This window comes from Branchiostoma floridae, chromosome 18 (assembly GCF_000003815.2).
Source record: "Branchiostoma floridae strain S238N-H82 chromosome 18, Bfl_VNyyK, whole genome shotgun sequence".
NCBI lineage: Eukaryota > Metazoa > Chordata > Leptocardii > Amphioxiformes > Branchiostomatidae > Branchiostoma > Branchiostoma floridae.
The window spans coordinates 6640557-6650798 of NC_049996.1; the positions used below are offsets into that span (position 1 = coordinate 6640557).

Consider the following 10242-nt stretch of genomic DNA (forward strand, 5'->3'; position numbering starts at 1 on the left):
TACTAAAATCAACATGGCGACCTTAGTCTCCAGTCTAAACCATATCCACAAATGGTTCTCTTTCATAGATGTTATCTTCGTAAGAGGGATATAAAAGGGGGCTGGGCCCCTTCAAATTTGAATTTTAAAATCCCATTGTAGATATTGACCTGTAGTAAGGCCGTTAATTTTGTTATTGTACGTGTGGGGATTTCAAAAGATATCCACAATATCAGCGTACACTTTAAAGTCGTAAATAATATTTAGTTTAATCTTCAACAATTTATCATTTTAAAGCAAGGAATGTCAAGCTAGCGCTGTGCATTTGAGTATTTTATTATGATTTATAAAAACACAAATAGTGTGGCGTTTAATAACATGAGGTATGACCCTAGGGATGTCACTAATAATATGTCAGTGCCGTGTATTGATGCCTGGGGTGATTTTGCATTCATGGCGTGTGCTGGGTAGGATTCCCGGTGAGATATATTGCCTAAACCTATTACCGTACGCCTGGGCCCTGCATGTGCTGTATTCATGTATTCCGAACACATCGTGTAACGCCGTAAACATTACCGCTATCAGTGCGTTAGTTTGACCTACATCGCACTGCATACATTTCGTCTGAGGTTGGCCTTGCTTTCCATTCAATCCTGTGATTTCTGCAAGCTTCGTTGTTGACTTTCCCTAAATCACGAGGCCAAGTTTTTGAACAACCGTCTATCTAAGTATGGCTGAGTCCAGGGATGTTTCTGATACCGCATCGGTGAGGTCAGACTCCTCGGCAACCCCCTCCCCTCGCACCGCCCGTAGAAGACACCTGGCTATGTTCGGTAACATCGTGGATCCTAACGAAGGGAAATCGTTGGATTTCGGCAGCGAGAGAAGCTCACGTAGGGGGTCGGGTAGCTCTGCAGGCTCCAACCCCCCATCTAACCCCGGGAGCGCCCCCCACACCCCTCCCCGTACCCGCCGTCTCGGCCCTTCCTCAATGTTCGGCCAACTCGTGGACCCAGACGAAGGGAAATCTCTTCAGTTCGGCTCCGAGAGAAGCTATGGTAGCAGACGGGGATCCTCTAGTTCCAACAGCGCCCACGAAAACGGCAACACCTCCCCTAAAGACAAGAAAGAGGAGAATGAAGAAGAGGATCCGAAAGAGATGGAGGTAGGAAAAGAAGAGGAGGAGGAGAAGAAAGAAGAACACGTGGAGCCAGCTCCCAAACCTAGGGTTAAGATGGAGGAAGTAACCATGGAGCAGACGGTATATATCAACATCACTATCATTTTCTCATAAATATGTCACCACCTTTAGCTAAATCCTTTCAAAATTCAGCCCAAAAAATCACCATCAATTTTACATAATTTGCAAAAAATCGCGTTACGAAAACAATGAACGCTTGCAACTTTGCATTTTACGTATTTTGTATGTATGATAGAAATATTTCAGAAAAGGATATCTTTTTCCTTTCTCAATGCGTGAAATAATGATTCCGACCCCGGCCATGATAATGATGTTCATCCATCTACCATGTATAATTTCCAGCGCTATGAATACTGAATAGCCCATCCATCCATGCACATGCCATAATTACTTAATCTGTTTCTGTCAATAAAACTAAGGCATTCTTTCCTATTCTAACCAAGTCTACATTTTGAAACAAAAATTCATTCGAGAACTCTTCATATCTTCATAGATCTAGAGGATTTGTATTGATTCTTTCCTAATGTTTGATTCAAAATTGGCGACAATCATATGGATGTCTGTGTACTGGTAATTCGCTTTTCTTGTCATGCATTTTTATTGCATTAGCTAATCTTGTTATCAAGCTAACTGTACGCCTGGCTATCTCTAGTGCGAGCTACAGAGAATGATTCATATCTAAATGTTAGCATAATCTGATATAATGTTAGTGTTAACGATGGATATAAACAAAAAAAATGCTTCCCGATTTCGTTTTTCCCGTCCACCTACCATTCCGTGGGGGGGGGGGGGGCACTGAGTCAGCCATTTTTATTACCCAGCGGCCCCTTTGATGGGTCACGTGACCGTGACCGACTGCCCTATGAATTACGACAGTAAGTGGGACACGTACCAGTGTGCTTTGGTTTACGAGCACGGAAGAAAAGGCGGAGAAATCGCAATTTTATGGTCGGCACTATTTCATAATCCCTCACAATGGCAACCCTTTGGCTAAGCATATTCCACCTGTAAAGAGGGTAGCAATTTCACACCGGGGGTTAGTCATTAAAAACCGTATATAATCGGAATAAATAGACATGGACACAATATGGGTAACGCATGTATGTATATCGTGACCATAATTCAGTCTTGGTCATTTTATTATCTTTCCTTCTTATCATAGTATTTAAGAACATAATCATCTAATTGCATATTCGTACTGTGTATAGATAGGAAACTCCAGACTGATTAATGACTGTAAAGCTAGCAGCTAATTTGATCGCAATTCCCTGCGGAATCACTTAACTGAATTGAAAGCGGGACCGTTACCATATATGGAACATTGGTTCCTACTGCCAATGACTGACTCAGAGGTAATATTACTTGTAAGTCACCTTGCCAAGTCTTGACTTTTATCTTAAACCAAGGGAGTTTTTGACAAGATTAGGTTTCCAGACAAGTACAATTTGAAGGACATGCGGAAATATAGAATGACATTTTTTATTAATACAAAGACTTCTTTGATAAGTATCAACTCTCGCAAGCCAAACCCAATGCCATAGTTACATGTTGCAGTACGTTTTATTGAGGTATTTCTAATACAAGGGTATTCCTTATGTGCTTATACGTTAGCAATTTATTCGTTAGCAATTTGGGACAGTAATATTCAGTTAACTAGAAAATCTCTGATTTTTTCAGACATCTACAAATAGCTACAATAAACAGGCTACACTGAGTATAGAAATATAGTCAATATTTTGGGGCAGATATTGGGAGGGGGCCACAGTATATTCCTAATACTCAGCCATGCGAAGCCATGACAGGGGACCAATGCACAATCGTAATGACTGCACAATTAGTATTTCATTTCTTTCTATCATGCTGCATATATTATTCAGACCACAATTTGGCTCAGTGTTAACGAAATCACGGAAAAGCATCGTCATAATACAAGGCAAATATGGTGAATTGATAATGCTTTCAAAATTACATATAGGAAAAAACTGACACCAATACCAAAGGTATGGTCTAATTACCTGATAAATCGTTACTGGAAAATACAGATAAGGCGACCGCAGTCAAACGCTAAGGAAGTTTAAATTTACCTAACAATAGTGCTGACATATCTACTTGTTAGTTTGACAGTCTGTAAAACTTATTTACGGTTCTGCTATGGATACCCTTGTAATGACCCATTTTAATGTCTGCCTGCAATTCGTCAAACTATCCAATATTGCAACTGTCCCTGACGCTCTTGGTTTAGTAATGTGCCATGTGTGCAGAAATACCCGATAAGTAGGTCATACATTAATATGGTAATATACAGCAACTAAGTGAAGCGTATTGGAAATAAATTACGTACTACAAAGAACCCTCTTTGATTAACATATTGCGTTGTTTACCAATATGCACATTAAAAATAAAGCAGAAGACCCATAATACATGCAATAAGTACCAGGGGCTGGATTTGTAAAAAAATCAAGTTCTACAAGGAGCCCTCAATATATTTTGATAATAGTATTGCGGATATACAAATTATGCTATAAGACCCTTAATAACAAGTGCCGAATGCCGGATACTGTGAAATAAATCAAATTCTACAATATAGAGCCCGTATGATTTGATACACTACATTGCTTACCAAAATGTACATACAAAATATGGCGCAAGGCCCTTGCTAGCAAGTATCGAGTGCCAGATATTGAGAAATAAATCTACAAAGAACCCAATATATTTCAATATATTGCATCGTGTACTAGAATATGCATACACTATACTATCAGAACCTTAACTTAATAACAAGTGATAAATGTCTGATATTGTGAAATAGGCACTACAAAGGAACTTCTATAATTTGATATACTGCATTATTCACCAAAATGTGCATACAAAAAATATAATATAAACCCTTAGCACATAGCAAGCATATAACATAACATTACTAACCAAAATGTACTTACAAAATCGTCGGAATCTATTTGCAAGGGGGTACCGCTCTGCTACAATAATAGTAACCATTATTACTTTACTTGTATGCCTCAATTTGGTATGTAGCTGGCGCAATACACCAATAAAAGAACAGCCGGAGAGCCACGTAACAGAATTGTACAGTGCAAATTAAGGCGGGCATTTTCTAATCTCGAACTGGCGAGTTACAGGCACATCAATAAAGATAAACTGTCCTAATGTATTTCCTTCCGTACAGTATGAACTCACAGGGATGCCATTTTGAAACTACAACCATAATGGTGCTATTACAGCCCTAGCTTTCATGTACAAGGTACCTATTTGGCATTTCTCCAACATCCCTGTCTGTACCTACTAGTGTATATGTGTAGTACGGAAAATCGATTTTTGGAAACCCACGTCTTTCGCCACAAGGGGCCTCGGCTTTAGATTGGGTATTTCCCATGTACATGATGGGCACTTTATAAAAGGTTTCAAAATGTATCTTTTTACGATATCGATGTGCTTTTATGGTGCACTACTGGTGCTTAGCTTGATGGCCAAGACCACCTTTCCATTTCGGTGGTGTCTCATTGCACTTGGGGCACAGGTGCGGCACTGCGGGGTTCGTTCACTGTGGCACAGTTGTGTTATTTTTGCCGATTTTTTCATAATTTACATATTGTTTAATACGTAAAAGTATGACTTAGAAGACAAAAAAATGCACAAAATGTAAGAAGATTCGTTTTATATCTCTGAAATTCGTTGACTAATCTTCAAACCCTGCAGTGCCGCACCGGTCCCCCAAGTGCAGTGAGATACCACTTTTACCGTGACCAATATTGGACTTGTGATTTTCATAATTGGAATATGATGCATAATGTAAGATAACATAATTCAAAAAGATTTGAAATGGTATGTAAACACACACACAAAAAATCGTCTTTATCTTTGAAATTCGTTGATTGATATCATAGATCGCTTTGTGGTCTTAGAGCAATCACAGCCCGTAAGGAAAATGGAAGTTAAGAGCTGGTGATAGCATATAGCTTTTAAAAGCTTATGACAGAGAATCCTAGTTGAACGATGCAGTGCTATCTTTAGTGTGTTGAACATAAATATGCATAAATAAGGAAAGAAAATGAAAGGAAGAAGGAAAGAAAGAAAGAAAGACAGGAAGAAAGAAAGAAAGAAAGAAAAAGAAAAAAAAGAAGGAAATAAAGAAGGAGGTGGAAGTAAAATGTGGAACGTTAAAATCATGCGACAATCAATGAAAGCGTCTGCTTAGAGATGCAATCATGATTTGTCTATACTTCAGACTGGAGTAACATAATTCTTCTGTATCTCTCACTGTCTCCTCTGAAATCATGTTATGATTCATCCATTCTATCTTGACGACAAAAATCAGATAAAATTGACGTAATGACGGTACCATCAGGCAACATGTAAAGGCTATAAAATCCCTGACGCTAATTACCAGACAGACTCATACATTAGTAATGAGTGAAATCTGAAGTGTAACGAGACCAGTGGTTCTGTGTAGTCATGCAGTCATTAACGATGACAAACGTCTGGTCTGGTTTACTTAGCCTGAGAACCGGGCAATTCTGGGTATCTTTTCGGTACTGGGGGTGCTACCCAGTATAGTAGTTAAGGCCAGGGTTGGTTTCAATTACTCTGCTAAATAAATTTTAGTTGTTAGACTCTCGCGATAGTACATAGTTCAACTCCATTGTATACACAGATTGCCATGCATTGTACCTGTTATAATTGTCGCTCAATAAAGTTCTTCTTCTTCTTCTATCTAATAATCAGAGCCTGGTAACCATACCATTGGGTGCTCGCCGTTATCTCTACGGTGTTGTGAGGGTAGCCGCCCGTCCAATTAATAAGCACAGACCGGGGGGAATTTTTACGGGGCTGGGTTATGTTTCCGGGAAGGTTGTCTGTCAGAGAAATTGACTTGGTAAAACAAATATAACGTTACCCTAGCTGGCCCGTTGAAAATGGTCACCGAACAGTTCGACTAGAGCTTTCAGTCACTGCTTGGTGTGGGGGCGGTGGGAAGTTCAATGAAAAGTTATTTATGGGGGTTTAGTGCAACTGCATCATCAGCAGGACAAAAATCCAAAAGCAGATCTGAGAAACCCTTTGGGAGCCTTAAAGTGGGTCATTTATCAGATATTGATTTGTCGATAGTTTGTGTAGCCATATTTCATATGTGTATCAGAAATATACAACAGTCTAGTTGTATATTTACGTCGATATATTTCGATATTATGTCAACTGCACTCCATAGATAAAGAAACCTGCAGAGGAAAGCTTTGCACAATTTATTGTGTGGTCGAAAACTTTTTTTTTTTGGAAACGGCCGAAAATTTGTGCGAGCGCGGATATCATCCATATAATCAAATCAACATGGCCTAACGGTCACCTTGGTATCTTATTACATGGATGTCTAACCTTCTTCAACATAGAATGCTGGATAGCGTTACCCCTATACTTCTTTCGTAGCGAGAGTTTTAGACAGCCAAACCATTTGGATAGGTGAAGAGTTCAAGTCTATGTTCTGTCTGGCGCCCACTGATAACGAATTGAGCTCTCATGTATTCCTTTATCTGTCTGACATGCATGCAACCAAGACTGCCTAACTAGTTCACTGGTATCGTTCATATCTTCACATGCCACATATTCAGGACCTTTTTCCGACCACAACGAAACAAAGGTTGGCGGTAGGTTGGGGACAGCCTGACTAGTTCTTCGCCACGTCTATCTTTCATGCATGTGTCAGACCTGTCACAACCTATTCACAACCAGTGCAACACTTACCCCCAACCGAGCCTCGAATGCTTCCCGATTTACTACCAACCTTCCCTACAATCCCTACGTCTAGATGCGGCCTGACGAATCTCTTGACTGATTCCCAATCGATTGCCAACTCTCTTACGAATTAAAATTGACGTTATAGCCAGTGATGTATACCTTAAATCAAAGACTAAGGCAAAGGTATGCATAGTACTACACGTATTGATACATGTGGTGTAATATCTAACCATCGTCGAAGTATGGCCTCTCTGAATGATAAAACTAGTATACGCAAATCGGGGTTCAGAACATAGAAAGGCCATATTCGTGGCCTTGCCCTTGCCCTTGGTACTATCCTCAATTGGCTTAATCTTTTCGCTTGCCAACTACACAGAATTGTAATTTCTAGCAACTACATGAAATTACGCTACACAATTTATTTACACCCTGTGGATTTTAGATTACGAAAAAGCTTTTGAAAAGGATGAACTGTAAGATGCAAACAGACATAATACAATTTCACAAAGCCCCTGCCCAATGTATACCATACATATTCACGTCTAGTACAAACAAATGACAAAAAGGTATTGCCATCCTCTCGGTCCACTCAAAGCATAATAACAGAAAATAAAGAATGTGACAAAACAACTATCATAGTCCCCTCACCTGTGAAAGATTCCTTGCGTCCCAGCGTCTCTCAGTCTAGTGCGACTAGAGGGACTGTGATGTCCTGGCGTCTGAAAAGCAACAGAGCTAACACAGCGTACGTGTGTCCGCTTAGCTCCAGAAGTTATCACTAAAAAGTGAAATAGAGTCTGTCATCTCCTTACCTTTAAAAGATTCCCTCCGTTCCAATGATTCCCAGTTTACTGCGGCGACTGAATTCGAAGGAGGCTATGATGTCTTGGCGTAAAAAAAACAGAGCTTACATAGTGTGCGTGTGTCCGCGTAGCACCATAAGTAGCATTGAAGAGTGAAATAGGGTCTGCCATGTCCTTACGTTTCCGGACTGTTTGCCAAGGAAATGTTGCATGATCTTCGCCTTTTAAGTCACACTTCGAAGACAGACGGATGCATCTTAAGACTAAACGGTCTGATGATACAGGCAATTAAGAAGAAAATTTAAGGCGTGTCCAGAATAATTCAAAGCATTGCTATTTGTTATTTTATCATTCAATAGCCTAAAAAGACCTTAGACTTGTTAGAATTTAGTAGTTACACGTTTTACATTAGGTATGTATATATTATAGCCAGAAGTTGATATTTGAACCGTTTTGACCATATTTTTTTAGACTTTCTTGACTTGAAATTATGGAGCCTTCAAAGGAAAAGTAATAATGATCAACAGGCGTAAAATTAACATCTGTGTGATTCAATTAACTTCAACCGTGACAGACTACCTATTTGGCTGTACTTTGTGCTTTAAATGGTTTAATAGTGACCATACGTACACTTGTTGATCTAGTATAGTCTTACTTCATGTCATAGACATGTTAAGGCCCTATGTGATCTCGGAATGAAATATAACAATGAACAAAAAGCAAGAATTTCAATTTACCTAAATTGTTACAATTAGGTCAATGGGTTAATGAAGTAACCGTTGTCCTCTTGTATTTGAATATTCTGAACATTTTTAAATTGTCCTGGCGCGAAAAGCGTGAAATTGTGCTTTGCTGAAGCGCAATGGCTGAGAAAATTGAAACAAAAGCGAGACGTAGAGAATATGCCACATTAGGCAAAACTGTCCCGAAGCGGGTACACATCTGTGGTATAGTTTCTGTCGGCTGGATTTTGGGTTATTATGGAGATACAGCACTACTGGGAAAGCGTCGTTAGCATGAGTCCCAAACACAAGCTGTACAACAGGGGAGTTAGCTGGGGCATGAGGATCTATCCGAAGGTACGTGATACCGTCTCGCGGGCTCTGTTCGCTTGTCGGCCGTTCGCTGGGCATTGCGGCCGCGACTATGTGAGTAAAAAACATCGTGTGTAGTGTTAACATTGTATACTTTTGGATAAAACCTTGTTGAGGCTAAATCTATAAAGTTACGGTCGCCATCTTTTCCAAGCAACTGATTTTCTTAAAAACGAGGTTTTGAGTTACTTACTGGGTCTTCTATTATCTTGTTTTTATTAAGTACGAGTTCTTCATACTTGTTGAGGATAACTTTAAAACAAGCTAATAATCTCACAACATTCATTTAAGTATGTGTAAAGGTTGCGTTTTTACATCAAGGATGGAAAACGCAATATTTCCGCATATTTTGGGAGACTATGAGACTATATGAGTGGAAAACTTCGTGTTTAGTGTTCTAACGTTAAATTTCCTACAAGAAAAGTAAAAAAAATGATATTTCAAAAATTCTTAGTTTATTCAAAATTGAAGACGCTTTATGATCATTGTCACAAGCTCTAACTACCAACAAAATTTGAATCAAAAACATTGACTTCGAAATTTTGCCTTCCCAATTAGTGTTAACGTTTGACACCTTTGGATACAACCTTGCTAAGTTTGCGTCTATGAAATAACGGTCGCCATTTTGACTTTTATGTTGCCAAGCAACTGGTTTTCGTAAAAACGAGGTCTTGGGGTAACTGGGTCTCAACTATGTTCCTGTTTTCTAAAGTAAAAGTTATTCATACTTGCTGAGGATAACTGCAATATACCCAAGGCTGTAAACCTAGCTAATCATTTTTAAACATACATTAACGCATTCGTAAATGTTGCGTTATTACATGAAAGATAAAAAAAACGCCGTCTTTACGCCTATTTTTGGGGACGTATTTTCAAATATTGGACACTGGCTAGTCGACCCCTTGTTCCATGAATGAAGACATTTACTGTTCACTTCTATCTCTAGGTATCAGGACAGTTCGGCACATGGACACTTCGGCCCGGACATTTCGGCCCCAAGTCCAGGACACTTGGGCCCCAGGCCGAGGACACTTCGGCCCTGGCTCAGAGACACTTCGGCCTCGCTAGTTCTTATGTGCGTGGGCATGCTATGCAATGTACAAATTAATTGAAAAGCCATGTGAAACGCAACGATGAAATATGTTGAGCATTAAGTCTTGAAACAAATAAATAAGTCTTGAAACATAGGAAACACACTTACCTACCACAATTACATCTGAAACAGCCAACAGGCTCCTCTGTAAAATCATACGTCCTAAAATTATACGCTATTTAGTCAACTCAGGCTACGTGTTAGATAACTATCATGGACTGGACCCGGGGCCGCAGTGTCCTCGGCTTGGGGCCGAAGTGTCCTCGGCTTTGGGGCCGAAATGTCCTGATTGCCAGGGGGCCCAATTGTCCATGTGCCGAAATG

At 39.7% G+C, this 10242-nt stretch overlaps 1 protein-coding gene across 1 annotated transcript in view; it reads left to right on the forward strand.

Annotated features, from left to right (window-relative positions):
- Positions 1-379: 379 nt before the first annotated feature.
- Positions 380-10242, forward strand: part of LOC118405811 (dihydropyrimidinase-like) — a 33406-nt gene continuing 23543 nt past the window's right edge. Inside the window, exon 1 of the mRNA XM_035805580.1 lies at positions 380-1240. Within this exon, the coding sequence (XP_035661473.1) occupies positions 710-1240 (531 nt within the window). The 5' untranslated portion in view covers positions 380-709. The remainder of the gene's footprint in view (positions 1241-10242) is intronic.